Source organism: Sebastes fasciatus, chromosome 5 (genome assembly GCF_043250625.1).
Source record: "Sebastes fasciatus isolate fSebFas1 chromosome 5, fSebFas1.pri, whole genome shotgun sequence".
Lineage (NCBI taxonomy): Eukaryota > Metazoa > Chordata > Actinopteri > Perciformes > Sebastidae > Sebastes > Sebastes fasciatus.
Window position 1 is genome coordinate 23,654,364 of NC_133799.1, and position 15,112 is coordinate 23,669,475.

Consider the following 15,112-nt stretch of genomic DNA (forward strand, 5'->3'; position numbering starts at 1 on the left):
TGGTCCTAACAGCATCTAACACATTTTCTTGCAGTTGCCTTTCTAAAATGAGCAGTTATGAAAGTTACTATATTCTGTTCTGATCAAGGAGTTGATAACCAGACAGACAGCGTTAGCTAGCATTGCTTGCTAGTTGAAAAGTTGTCTCAGCTACGTCCCCGGAGCTTAACTTTGGTGATGTTTATCTACATAACGTTATATCTTGTGGAGACTCCATCCCTTATACTGTCGCCAAGATGAAAGTGTTACGTCACAGTTATCTGTACTTTCAATCTGGATGGGTCACTAGTGCTTTTGTTTGCGAGGTGAAGGACAAGACATTAACGTTGGTTACTGTGGTCAAGCTAGCCGTCACTCGCATCTCCGTAGTTAAACCAGCAGCTGGAGACGGACACAGGCAGAGCAGACGTACCAACACCGCTCGCGAAGCGATGTCTGGAAAATGATTTAAATGGTTGAATGGTTAAATGAGCTGGTTTGGCCATGGAGATGGGAGAAACGGATGTGTATCGGAGAAGGCCTCGTCAAGATGGAGCTGTTCCTGTTTTTGGTCGGTTTACTTCAGAAGTTCTCTTTCTCCGTTCCTGATGGAGTAGAGTTGAGTACAGAAGGAATAACTGGAATTACACGTGTACCACACCCCTTCAAGGTTTACGCCAAGGCTCGTTGAATTAAGTTACATCTCACAAAATAATTTTCATTGAACCCATGTGTAACTGACAAGACTAAGCAAGACGCTTAAGCAGAAAAAGCTGTAGTTAGTCTCAACCTCTCACTGTGTATCATTGCCTCGTACTGAGGGCCTGTCTATTCTCTTTGCCTGTGCATTTAATTCTATGTGATGAAGAAAGTTTTACATAAAATATTCTTGTATTAATGGCACTGTTTATAAGACGTTTTCCCTTTGTCCTTGTAGTTATTACTGACAAAATGTATAAATATTTCATAAAATTATGTTCTTTAAACCTACAATCAAGCTGCATTGGTTACGTTGTCTTTTTACTAATGATCTGAGTTATGTCATGTATAAGCCCTTAGTTAATAATGAACTGAAATCAAACCATATCAACAGATTTGTTAATGACTAATAAATTATTTGTTGATTTGTGTGACAAACCTGGCTTCAGTCAAAACACAACATAACATATATTCATAGCTGCTGATTTATTTACAAGCTATTGGAAGTGACTAGTAAATAATTTGTAAATTATTAATAGTTTGTTCATCATCAACATTATTATTGGTATTGTTATTATATATATAGTTATATTTAACTGAATAATTAGTAGGGCTGTGTATTGGCAAGAATCTGGCGATACGATAAGTATCATTATACTGGGGAAACAATTCCATATATTGATTCAATATTATGTAATTTTAGGAAAACTGTCATAGTATAAAGAACACACCAGAAATACAACATTTTAGAAAAGGCAAGAATAACATATTTATACTGCATGCAAAAAAACGGATTGGTTTTTGCCTCAAACTGCATGGGATTACCATTAACTGGGCATGTCAGTAAAGGGGAGACTCGTGGGTACCCATAGAACCCATTTTAATTCACATATCTTGAGGTAAGATCAAAGAATCACAGAATTCGATGAAAATCGCAATGCCAGTTTTTCCTCTCCAGAATTTAGCCTAACTTTGGAGAGTTATTTATGTACAAATTCTAACCTTTGCACGTTGTAAAAATAGATTAAAAGGGGGTAAATATACACCCATCCCTTATGAACTTAGCACTCATGGTAAAACATAAAATGTTATGAGAGTACTCCACCTATTTAGGATTCCACTCTCTGTCAGCCTCATGATGGACAGTTTTTAGAAAGGATCTACATTGATGCTGCAGAACTAGAGATATAGTATTTTTTCCTCCACACATTGTTCTTCCTTATCAAAACATGGTGCCTAAATTACCCACAATGCCACTTGACCACCAAAAATTTGGTCGTAAGATTTGGGTACAAGGTGCAAGCTTACCAGACCTTCGTAGCCCACACCTCATCTTGGTTTGAAGCCAGCGGCTTGAGGCTACATTAGCTGCTACTAGCATCATTTTTTTAATTTTCAAATTTGTAGTCTTCAAATGAAGCTGTCTCTTGGAGCTACAAAAGGCTTTATACAGTAAAGTTCTCTATCAGAAAATATTGTGAGCTTAAGTGAGATCTTTAATCGCCAATGGATATGAACAACACCACTGAACACATCCCGTGTTTCCTCTCCAAACAGCTACAGTATATGATGCCTTCCCAGCACTGATGAAACGCCTGTTGGGGCCTAACAACGGCATTTTCAGCAGCTCCAAATGTTTGGAGGCTGAGAAATAGTGAGGCACAAGTTGGATCTGTTTACAATGTTGAGTAAAGCCAATCAATATGTATGAGAACTAAATAGTCATTGACCATATGTTTGTTCCTCCGGAACAGTCAACTGGGTTTTGACTATGGCAACCTGCTTCTGGGTTGTCACAGTGACTCATCTGCATGCAACTGCACAACAGATCAGTTAAGCCCTATTCCCATGGGTCTAGTATTACCTGGGGACCTCTAGTAAGATGTAATAATTGCTGAGGTCGTCTGTGATCTTAATCTTGTGTGAATCTGCCATGATCGTAATTTTTTGTTTTCTCTGCAGAGCCTCAACATCATATCCGGAGGATAATGTCAGTAAATCTTGAGTAAAATACAGACTTTACCTTTCGCGTGCGAATGCGCCGCACGCAACAAACGTGGGGGATTAATTTCGAAATCACGTGAGGTCTGCTGGTAATGCTAGTCCCGTGTGAATAAGGATTTGATGATTTTTATTCCCACTGCACATTGTATTTTTGGCTAGACTCTGTTTACTTGTTCTCTGCCTAAGGTTACCGAGACAGGTTTTGCACTTAATGTGTTAACATATTACTGAGCTGATATTGTTGTTGCTCATGACAGAGATCTTGTTGCCAAGGGAAAAGTAGGCGTCTGTAACAGGTTATGTGAGAACAAAGTCATATGCACTTTTGTGCAGACTCCGAATAACATATTTTCTTCAAGTTGTCTGTCCTGTAATGTTAGTAGTGCATGCAGTCACTGGGTGTGTGGACCACATAAGGAGTAAATCAAGAATCAACAGGCATTAAATAACCACGGGTGTTTCATGAAGAAGAAGAAAGTCCTGAAAAGCTCCGACCTTCCTTCTGCTCCTGGTTTAACTCTCTTTAACAATGTGGCTTAATTTTTTGATGGATTTTGACCTCAAGGGGCTATTCCTGTTTATTTTTATTTCAATCCTTATAACAGACTTTCTCAAAAAAAGGAATCCACCAAATTATCCTCCAGGACCGATGGCTCTTCCCCTTGTTGGGAATTTCTTCAGTGTGGACAGGAAACATCCACACATTTATTTCACCAAGGTAAAGTTGAATGCATATTTACATTTAGGTGTGAATTGTATCGAGTCATTCTTATACATTTAAAATAAATTTGATTAATTTAATTTCCAATCAGTTCAAGATCTTTCACAAACACTACTGTGATATTCAGGATAGTGGCATATGTGTGTGTGTCCACAGCTGGCTGACGTCTATGGGAATGTGTTCAGCCTCCGCCTCGGCGGTGATAAGATAGTGGTCGTGTCTGGGTACAAGATGGTGAAGGAAGCCATAGTGACGCAAGCCGACAACTTTGTAGATCGACCGTACAACGCAATCACTGACAGGTTTTACTCAGGATACTCAGGTGTGATAATCCCTCTTTCTCTTATCTTTCTCAGAAATTAGTTCCCCTGAGACATTAACCCTATTTCCTCTGTATGCTTGTGTCTAGGTGGTTTGTTCATGAGCAATGGTGAAACATGGACGAGACAGCGACGCTTTGCTTTGTCTACCTTACGTACCTTCGGCCTGGGCAAAAGCACCTTGGAGCACAGTATGTGTGAGGAGATCCGACACTTGCAGGAGGAGATAGAGAAGGAGAAAGGTGGTTCACAAAATAAGCTCATAATCAGCAGTTCTTCAGGAGTATAGCATTGTCTAAACAGTGAACTCCTCTCCTCCAGGTGAACCTTTCAACCCAGCAAGTCTCTTCAACCATGCTGCGTCCAACATCATTTCCCAGCTTGTGATGGGGAAGCGGTTTGACTACAGCGATCACGACTTCCAGATCATGCTGATGTATATATCTGAACTTATTAGGATTGAGGGCTCTGTTTGGAGTCTGGTAAGTCAGTAATATCCATTTAGTTCAATCATTGTCAGAAAGGCAGCATTCTGGATGGGACTGTGGGAGTCAATCCTCTTTGACCGACTGGGAGTTCCAAGTCACATAGTTGAAAGGTGATGTGAATGAAAGTTTCTCTCATCTACTGTTTTCTTCTGAGTAGATGTATCAGGCATTCCCTAGAGTGATGAAACACTTGCCAGGTCCCCACAACCAAATGTTCGGCCATTACAAAGACATCCTAAACTACGTCAGTCAGGAGATAAAGAGCCACAAGAAGGACCTGGACCACAGCGATCCCCGAGACTACATTGACGCTTTCATCATTGAAATGGAAAATGTAAGTGAACTGCACTGTACAACACTGTGTAGCCCTTCCTGTCAATCTACCAGACACTCACTACTGTATCTTCTCTGTATTTCTGTATAGAATAAAGAGTCTGATCTGGGCTTCAATGAGACCAATCTGGCTGTGAACGCTGTGGATCTGTTCACTGCTGGAACGGAGACAACCGCCAACACTTTGCTGTGGGCTTTGGTTTTCCTCATCAACAACCCTGATATCCAGGGTAGGTGACATGCTAGGCCCTACACTGAGCTGTGAAACAGCAAGGAAACGAGACTAAAAGAGTCTCCAGCCATGCCAACAGCTCTGTGAGGCCGTACACAGTGATGCTTTGAGCTAAATGCTAACACCAGCGTTTGAATGCCTTTAACATAAATGTCAGTATATGGGTGCTCTACAGTTGTAGCGTCGGTCGATTTGACCACGGAGATGAGAGTGACGGCTGGCTTGACCACAATATGATAACATTTCCTGTCCATGACAGAGTTAGCATGCAGCTTTAGCCATGATGTCTAGCTCTGCTTTTCCTGCAATGTGTGAAACCCAAAGTGTTTCCAAAGTTTACTGTATGTGTAGTGTTTACCACTTTGGATTTAAAATTTGAGGGCGCAGGTCGTATCCACGTGGAACCTCCGCCGTTTTCTACTTTTTTGCTTCGGCTCGCTGCGGCCGACTGCAGTTTGTTTTGGTTGACAGATACAGAACAGATATGACGTCACGTTACTCAGACTGCAACAACAAAAGCGGTAACTTCCTTCTACCTTCCCTTAGACTCAAATTAAGCAAATATATAGATTCTGGCAATACAAAATTGATTTCAAAATCGTAAAAAACACACACCTAACGAACATGCACCAAAAGCGTGCACGGCCGGCCCGGCTATGTCAACAAAACATGGAGAAGCTCAGATTACAACACACACAGAGGGAGAGTGACTTCATTCTCTGCTCAGGTAGACATTACTCCTCTATATCTTTACATAGCAAATAGTTGTTTGCTGCTATATTAATACTCAATACTTAATATCGTATAGAGCACCTTTAATTAGCGCTAATCACAGTGTACAGCTGAGGCTGATGGGAATGTAAAATATGAACATATCAGGTTTTTCGCACCATGTTGCTACAAGCTTAATTCCTTCAATTTTCTTGGTTTTCTAGACAAAGTCCAAGCAGAAATCGACAGAGTGATCGGACAAACCCGACAGCCCACAATGGCAGACAGACCCAACCTGCCCTACACTGAAGCTGTCATCCACGAGACCCAGAGGTTGGGGAACATTGTTCCTCTGAATGGATTCAGAAAGGCCGCCAAGGATACAACACTGGGCAGTTACTTCATACCCAAGGTGCATTTAGCACAGTCATTTTAAGTCTTAACAGGATTATCTCTAAAATGGGATTAGCATGGAGTTAGTTTATGGATCTTGTTTTTTAGGGTACATCTTTGATGCCCATCCTAACCTCTGTGCTGTTTGACAAAACTGAATGGGAGACTCCAGACACCTTCAACCCTGGACACTTCCTAGATGCTGAGGGAAAGTTTGTGAAGAGAGAAGCTTTCCTGCCTTTCTCTGCAGGTAAACCAAATTCACCTCAATTTTAACCATAACCTGAACCAGAATATACATTTTTTCCTGAGCTCTTACACCTTCATTTGCGTATGTGTTTGCGGACTCTTCAGGGAAACGGATGTGTCTCGGAGAAAGCCTCGTCAAGATGGAGCTGTTCCTGTTTTTGGTCGGTCTACTGCAGAAGTTCTCTTTCTCCGTTCCTGATGGAGTAGAGTTGAGTACTGAAGGAGTAACTGGAATTACACGTGTACCGCACCCCTTCAAAGTTTACGCCAAGGCTCGCTGAATTATGCAACATCTTATTGAACCATTGTTCATCTAACCAATGAGTAACAGACAAGACTAAGCAAAACAGAGAAATCCTCACTTTTTAATCTCAACCTTTCACTGTTGTATGATTGCCTGGTGTTCTGAGGACCTGTTTATTCTATCTGCCTGTACATTTAATTCATTGTGATAGTTATTTTTCCATTAAATATTCTTGTATTAATGGTACTGTTTATAAGACTGTTTATATTTCCCTTTGTCCTTGTAGTTATTAATGACAAAATGTAAGATTTCATAAACATATCGTCTTTAAAATTACATTCAAGCTGTATTGGTGACGTTTTCTTTATAGTAATGATCAGTTATGTCATGTATAAGTATGACAGTACAATAATAATGACCATCACCTGTGTATGCTTGATAGGGGGTTGATTTACATGCGCTCCTGGCAGGTGGCTTTGATTTCTTTGTCACCACTCCCTTTCTAAACTTTCTTAGCACTCCTGGTAAAATGAAATGTTAAAGGATTTATCATTTATTTAACATTCATCTCTCAGATCTTTGTCTGACTCAAAATGGACAGTTTTAAAAAAGGATCAAAAGTGATGCAGCAGAAATATCTTTTCTACTTCACATTCTTCTTTTGCCTACATTACATCACATTTAGCATTATGAGGCGGCTTCTGATGTTTACGGTTGAAAGATTTTTGTTTAATACTCCTGCTTTGTTATAGTGTTGGCTCAGTTTTCAGCTTATTCTTACTCCGTATTTGGTTAATGGAGGGCTGTCCACTCTCTCTGTCACACACATAGGTCATTATATCTACACAAGCTGTGAGTCAGCAGAGTACCAGCCCATCTCGAACTAGCAATTGTTGATGGAGCAAGTGATCCCCATCAGTCCTTTGCTTTTCTCCTCTGCCTCACAATGTGGCTGTGGGATTTGTTTCTGTGGCTTGATCTGAGGGAAACGCTGCTTCTTATTTTTGCCGTTCTCCTCGTAGTGTATTTTCTGAACAAAAAGGATCCACACAACTTCCCACCAGGACCACCATCTCTCCCTTTTTTAGGAAACATATTCAACATTGAATCCAAACAGCCTCACATTTACTTAACTAAGGTAAGATGACAGAATCATATTTTCATATTATGCAGTGGTGTTCTTGTGAAAACGTGAGAAAAAGTGGAAGATTCCTATTTATTCTCCCCTACTTTAGCATGTAGTAGACACATAAATAAGGGAAAATTACAAAATATCATATGAGATTCTGCTTCAACAGAATATTACAACGTTTATGGTAGAAAACAATGCTAAAAACCTGCTGATATTAAGTCACAGTGTCACAGAAATGTGCATCTTATCAGAGTCACATGCTGGACAACAGGCCACTTATTCTCTATTCCTGCATCCACAGCTAGCGGATGTTTATGGGAATGTGTTCTGCATACGTCTGGGAAGACACAGAACAGTGTTTGTGTCTGGGTGGAAGATGGTGAAAGAAGCCATAGTGACGCAGGCTGACAACTTTGTGGACCGGCCTTATAGCCCGATGGTGACCAGAATTTATTCAGGGAACTCAGGTGAATCACACAAACATACAGTAGATCAGTGTTAAAGTAGTCAACCTGCCTCCTGATCCCTACCTGAGTAATGTTGCGTGGTTTCTGTCTCAGCGGGTCTTTTCTTCAGTAATGGGGACGTGTGGAGGAGACAGCGGCGTTTCGCCATGGCCACGTTACGTACCTTTGGCCTGGCCAAGAGCTCCATGGAGCAGAGCATCTGCGAGGAGAGCCTTCATCTCCAGGAAGTGATGGAGAAGGAGAAAGGTTGGACAAAAAAAGAACAAAACAGAAAGAGAATAAAATGTAACAGAATGAAAAGCAAAAATACACACAGGCATTTCTTCTGCTCAGGTGAGCCATTTGACCCGGTGCCCCTCTTAAACAACGCTGTGGCCAACATCATCTGCCAGATCGTGTTCGGGAGACGGTTTGACTACAGCGACCACAACTTCCAGAGCATGCTGAAGAACCTGACTGAGATGGCCTATTTGGAGGGCTCCGTATGGGCTCTAGTAAGATGCAAAGAAACTCAGACACAACTAACAACCTCGCATGGCTATAACCATTCATTACATTATCTCTACAAACAATAATTATTAGGGCAGGGACAATACTACTATCACAGTACTTGGGTGCCGATTCGATATGTATTGCAAAGTTTTATTAGATCTTTCAAAAAATTAAAGTTCAATTACACAGTTTACACATTATAAAAATACTAAGCATAACCAGGTATAGTTAAACATCCAAAATATAGGTTAGAGAAATATGAAAAATAACCCATATTTCATTGCTTTAAAGGGACTGTTTGTAAGATACAGAAATGCTTGTTAACAGCGACACCTGTGGCTGTTAAGTCAACGAAAGTCAGCGTCGGGCTCGCGCTTGCTCGCTCTAAATAAACATGAACGAGCATCGCTCAAAACAGTGAGGCAACACACATCAGCTCAAACCAAAATATCACTCTATATTTCACCTGCTTGGCAGTAATGTTAGCTGACCAGACGAAGGTCTCTCCATGAATCACTGCTGATCCTAGTGTTGGCTTTTCCTGCCTCAGCCTCCCGACCGCGGCCGGAGGGAACAGGGGAGACCGTGGAGTTTTGGTCGGAGACGATAACGTTTCTCGCTGCGGAGCCCCGTCACTTCACAAGACACGGAAAACCTCTGTTGGTCTGGAGGAGCTGCAGCAGTTATTTCTGCACAAACGTCCACTGTACATTCACTAGATATTCTCAGAGCTAAACTAACTCTTCTGCAGTGTGTAGTGTGCGCGCATGCACGTGAGAAGGAGCGAGCTGAGTGAAGGCGAGCAGGCGTTCTTATACGTGTAAGAAGTTACACAGTCCCTTTAAACAATATAAAAAAAAGTAAATCACAATAAAAACACAGTATCAATTAATATTAACATCCCAAATTCAGATACAATAAATTTACATAACCAGTCAACACTGAAATTTTACAAAAACAACCAGCTAGACTCACTTATATAGCCAGACTGGTGTGAATGAACTGAAGCTATGAGGCTAATCACAGCATTTCATAACACAGTAAATGGATTCAGAAATTACAACATTTTGAAAAGAAATACTTTATCTCCATACCTGTAGTGATAGAAGTCATTTGCTGAGGTGTGTGAGAGAGCTGGCTCCCCTGATAAAAGAACACAATCAGTACAATTAAGGCGGGAAACCTGTGACCGTTATGCTAGGTAGGTGGCGAACTCAACATGCTAACATTAGCCCTCTTTCTCAAGACGAAACTCACTAAAAACTGAGATTAGCGATTTTAAACCTCAACAGAATTTACACAGAATGAATTGGGTCTTATAGTACTAGTTACAACAATTAGATCCCGTTAAAAATCACAAATTACAACCTTAATAAGCATTTATCAGGTGGAGTTTTACTAGCCGCAACCTAGCTACCTCTTGTCAGTTAGAAAAGGCTTCGACCTGCGCGCGCACGCTGAACTTGTTTAAACTAGTGATGGGAATTCCGGCTCTTTTTAGTGAGCCAGATCATTTGGCTCAGCTCACCAAGAAGAGTCGGCTCTTTCGGCTCCCAAATGGATATGTGTTTTCTGCCTGTTATAGTTCAGCCAAATTTAGCGCAGTTTTAATTTTTGATTAGTATGTGTACACATATATCACTTCAATTATTCAATATAATTATACTAAACCTTATAATGTCCAGAATACTATAATTTTACATGCTGCTTCGTTTCCGACTGTCACTCATCTTGTCTGCTATTCGTGCACCGCACTCCTCTCTCTCTTTCTCTCCTCCTCTTCCTCCTGTTCTGTACCAAGCCCCCAGGAAGTGCGCCGGTCGACGATCCGGACTTTCGTAGTGGCCAAACGGCGGTACTGCAACTTCCGTGTTAGTCACGTGATGCATTGGGGCCCAAAAATACTTTTTCCCATAGACTTACATTGGGAAAGAGATGTCTGTAACTCAGCGGATACTTGTTTTTGAGGTGAATCAACTTCTCAGTACGAACATTCTAATAGCCCTTATTTAAAAAAATAAGTTTTTAAAGTTGTAAAAAGCACTAACAGCTGAATCCAGAGTTATTTCCCTTCCTCCGTTCATGTGAATGAGACCCAGACCGCGATGGCAGCGCAAGCCATGACGACGGCGTGACGTTGGGACCCCGTGACCGAGTCATGTGACCGAGCGGACGCTACTGCGCATGTCCCAGTTGTCCAAGATCCACCAAGATACGGGTACTTTTCCAGACGGAAGTCTAGCCATTTAGGCTTCATGCGCCAATGTGCAACTCTCATCGGAATGACCGGGGCCCCGCCTCCAACGCTGTATCCAGTTCTATTAATACATCCATGCTCTATACCTGTAGACCGTCAGTGCACCGCACACCCCTACCCCTCCCTGCTTGATGGTATGATCCGTGTCTGTCATCACCTGATTGGTCGCACGGACGTCAATAACACAACATTCATTCAGTCACAGTCAGTGCACGGAGTGCCTGGAGAAGATCATCCTATCATTCTGCCTTGACAGGAGCCGGCTCTTATCGTTCACTTAAAAGAGCCAGCTCAAAGAGCCGGCTCGTTTGCTACTGACACATCACTACAAGAAGGCTCTCAGGAAGTGACGACATAAATTACCGCTCAGTGCATCCGAAAAGATGCATACTACTGTTTATTTACACAAAAGCATGTTGAAAAGATAGTTCACCTATTGAGTATGTAGTTAGTGCATTGTATATTATTTTGGACGAAGCGAAAAAAAGTCAATATACGTTCCGTTGCAACGCCAGCTCCCAGCAGCAAAGCTACGCTTCCGCCATTTTGGACTGAAGCTGTACAAAAGTAAAACAAAATTATTTCTATTCAACTGTCATATTCTACCAAAATGGCCTGTGTTGAACAATAAAAATATTATAAATATGCATAATATTATAACTATTTACTTATTAAACCTTTTTGCCCGGCTGCTTCCCAGAGGAACATAAAGTGAGCAATGAGAGATTGTTAATAATATGGATTAAAACCAACGTAGCAGGAAAAAGACACTTGATTTTATCTAGTTGCCTGTAGATAAAATAGTCTTTTATGCAGGTAAAAAAAAAAATGCAGAATGGCATTCTGTCAATCAGAAAATATTGTGAGCTGACAATGGATATAAACAACAGTGTTTCCTCTCCAAACAGCTATATGATTCGTTCCCAGCACTGATGAAACGCCTGCCGGGGCCTCACAACGGCATCTTCAGCAGCTCCAAGTCTCTGGAGGCATCTATCAGGGCAGAAATAGAGAGGCACAAGTTGGATCTGGACCCCGGCAACCCACGAGATTACATCGACACCTTCCTGATAGAGGAGAAAGTACGGTGTTTACAATGTTGACTAAAGACAATCAATATGTATGAGAATCAAAAACTAACTGACCGTTATGTTTGTTTGTTCCTCCGCTCTGCCCCGACAGCACAACAGAAACAGTCAACTGGGTTTCGACGAAGGCAACCTGGTTCTGTGTTGTCTGGATCTGTTCCTGGCTGGTAGTGAAACCACTTCCAAGACCCTGCAGTGGGGCCTCGTCCACCTCATCAAGAACCCTCATATCCAGGGTGAGTGTAAGACTCCCACAGCAGCAGCACAAGAAATTAAAAGATACCGGAGTAAGAACAAGTCGGTAATTGATCAGTTAAACATCTTTTATTTCACCTCATAGACAAAGTCCAGGCAGAGATAGACAGAGTGATCGGACAGACCCGCCAGCCCACGATGGCAGACAGACCCAAACTGCCCTACACTGATGCGGTCATACACGAGATCCAGCGGATGGGAAACATTGTTCCTCTGAATGGACTCAGAATGGCCGCCAAGGACACGACACTGGGCGATTACTTCATACCCAAGGTGCATCTACTAATAGCACGCAGCAACTAGGGAGTCAGAACAGACAGTTGTGTCCATTACGTGTTTATTAGAAAACCAATATGTAATTTTGTGCAGTTTGTGATATCTGAAGTATGATGTGGCAGCTGATGTTACTGCAATAAACACTGAATCTCCTGACATCCCCTGGAGGTTTATACTCCAAGAAGAAGAAAAAGGGAAAAAATAAATTTGTGTATCTTACACAGTATAGTGCCGGTATTTAAGAAGATTTAATGAAGGACACTGAACTATATCAAGATGGAGAAAATGAGATACTCCACTGGGTGGGTGTTTGTTTTTCTGTATGGTTTAAAGGTGCTAAATTCGCATTCAGACCATATGCTATCAGTTGCCTCCACACAGCTCTCAACATGGCAACAGCAGTGTTCACACTAAGAGCGCCACAGCAACAGGCTACAAGTCATTTTCTAAGGTCGTTGTTGTGTTCCATTATACCTTCTACTGGGGATCTACCATATGAATAAATGATAAATGCTACTCGTGGGAGTAGTAGGCCCCTATTGACCCACATCGATGGGGCTTATAGCGAGTGATAACACCTATTTAATAGCCTAACAGTCTAATCGGCTGACTAAAAGCATGCATGGCCGGCCTGGCTATGTCAAGAAACCATGGAGTAGCTCAGATTACAACACACACAGAGAGACTTCAGTCTCTGCTCATGCAGGTAGACATTACTCCTCTATATCTTTACATAGCTAATAGTTGTTGGCTGCTATATTGATAATCTGAATATCGTATCGAGAACCTTTAAAATTTATAAATAAAATAAATAAAAATCTACTGAAATAGATGAGAGAACATGATAAAAACATCTGACATGACAAATAACTGAATTTATTGAGTTTACATGTAGTCTATACCGTATGTACCCACATAAGCTAAAACCACAACTCTGCCCAGGACATCCTTTGAGCAGAGTCCTTGTGATTAAGCTCTCTTTACAGTGTCAACACCCACTTGTTGACATTTCCCTTGACACACCTTATCAACTGGAAACCAGGTGTGGCTATACTATCCCTTTATCTCTTCTTATCCTTTTGTATAAACAATATTAACTCTGTATGTGTGCAGGGGACCTCAGTGATGCCCAACCTGACCTCGGTGCTGTTTGACAAGACTGAATGGGAAACTCCTGACACCTTTAACCCTGAACACTTCCTGGATGCTGAGGGGAAGTTAGTGAGGAGGGATGCATTTTTACCTTTCTCGGCAGGTAACCGTCACATTTAACTGATAATTCTGAGTTTGATCAAGGGGAGACACTACAGGTGAATTAATAGGTATCACCATGAAACTTCCCCAGTTGATTACATACATTAAGACAATTGTTTTTGTATTACAAGTTTTCTGAAATGTTATGTTTAAATATGCAAATTAGGCATTATCTAATGGTAACTTTTGGTGAATTTAGGAGAAATCTACAGACGCAGATAGACAAAGTAGTAAAATAAAAACCTAAATGTGTATTTTGGATGTTTTCTTTCCACTAGTCTGAAAGAAGATATGTTATGGAATCAAAATAGCCCAAAATCTCAAAAATGTTTTTGCCTGTAGCGTCTCGCCTTAACTGAACTGAAAGAATCGACTTTTAAAACAACAAGAAATAAAATAATTTAGGCTGCAGGAAATGTAAGCTAAATAATGAGAGTACGTCTTCATCCTTTTGCATTTATGCTTGCTTTTCCCAGGAAAGCGTGCATGTCTCGGTGAAGGCCTGGCGAGAATGGAGCTGTTTCTGTTTTTCATCAGTTTGTTACAGAAATTTTATTTTTCCACTCTGGATGGAGTTGAGCTGAGTTCAGAGGGAATCGTCGGCGCCACACGCACACCGTACCCCTTTAAGATCTACGCCAAAGCCCGCTGAATCCTGCAGCCTATCCTCTACTATACACTGTATGCTATAGTAAAAATATTATACATCTTAGACGACACATGCTACATCCATGGCTAGTTTTCCTGTCTAGTTTAAACCAGTCCAGTATAGACAGCATTCAACAATATGTCTACAACATGTGTGTGACATACTGAAGCTGATGGGGGCACGAGGAAATGTTTCATATAAGGCGAACTGCAGCATGCTTTGTTTTGCCACAACACATGACATAATGTGCGACATGTGATGAATTATCGTTTTTCCAACACTGACACTGTTATGTAACCAGCAAGCAGCAGCAAAACTCTCCAAATATCTTATCAATCATGTCTATTATTACCCACTTTCAGTTGGACTATTGCCTACTATAAAAATAAATGTTTTTACAGAAAGGCCAGATTTCGTTCTCTCTCTGTAACTTGTAGGTTACCTACAGTTAGTCCTGTCACGATTCTTTTGTTGAATGAAATATTGTCCCAGAAATAATTATGATAAACAATATTATTGGCATTTTAAGACCATTTTATGGCACTGATTATAATGACAATATATTAGCATAATAATGCAAGTACACACCTTCAAGGAGATGTATTGTACGATTAGCGATAACGTAAAAACTATCGAGGTCATGCCCATATATCGTGCGATAAGTCGATAATGTAAAAATGCTCGAGGTCATGTCCATATATTGTACGATGAGTCGATTGCATAATTATCGTGACAGGCCTACCTACCGTTTGTGTGATTGGATTTATCCTGATAAGGTTAGTTTGCAAATTGCTGCTTTATTGTCACAGGAAAAAGGCACTGTTGACTAAATGAATAAACACCTGTGTGTCAAAAGGTTTGTGAATGGT

At 41.0% G+C, this 15,112-nt stretch overlaps 1 protein-coding gene across 1 annotated transcript; it reads left to right on the forward strand.

Moving 5' to 3' along the window:
* The first annotated feature begins 2,538 nt into the window (after positions 1–2,538).
* On the forward strand, positions 2,539–15,102 carry LOC141768428 (uncharacterized). The gene is made up of 18 exons (XM_074636721.1): positions 2,539–3,400; positions 3,560–3,725; positions 3,813–3,965; positions 4,045–4,205; positions 4,369–4,545; positions 4,636–4,774; positions 5,712–5,899; positions 5,989–6,130; positions 6,235–6,409; positions 7,235–7,511; positions 7,807–7,972; positions 8,066–8,218; positions 8,306–8,466; positions 11,630–11,803; positions 11,904–12,045; positions 12,150–12,337; positions 13,454–13,595; positions 14,071–15,102. The coding sequence occupies exons 1-18, from the start codon at positions 3,212–3,214 to the stop codon at positions 14,244–14,246; spliced, it is 3,069 nt and encodes a 1,022-aa protein (XP_074492822.1). The 5' UTR covers positions 2,539–3,211; the 3' UTR covers positions 14,247–15,102.
* The last annotated feature ends 10 nt before the right edge of the window (positions 15,103–15,112 follow it).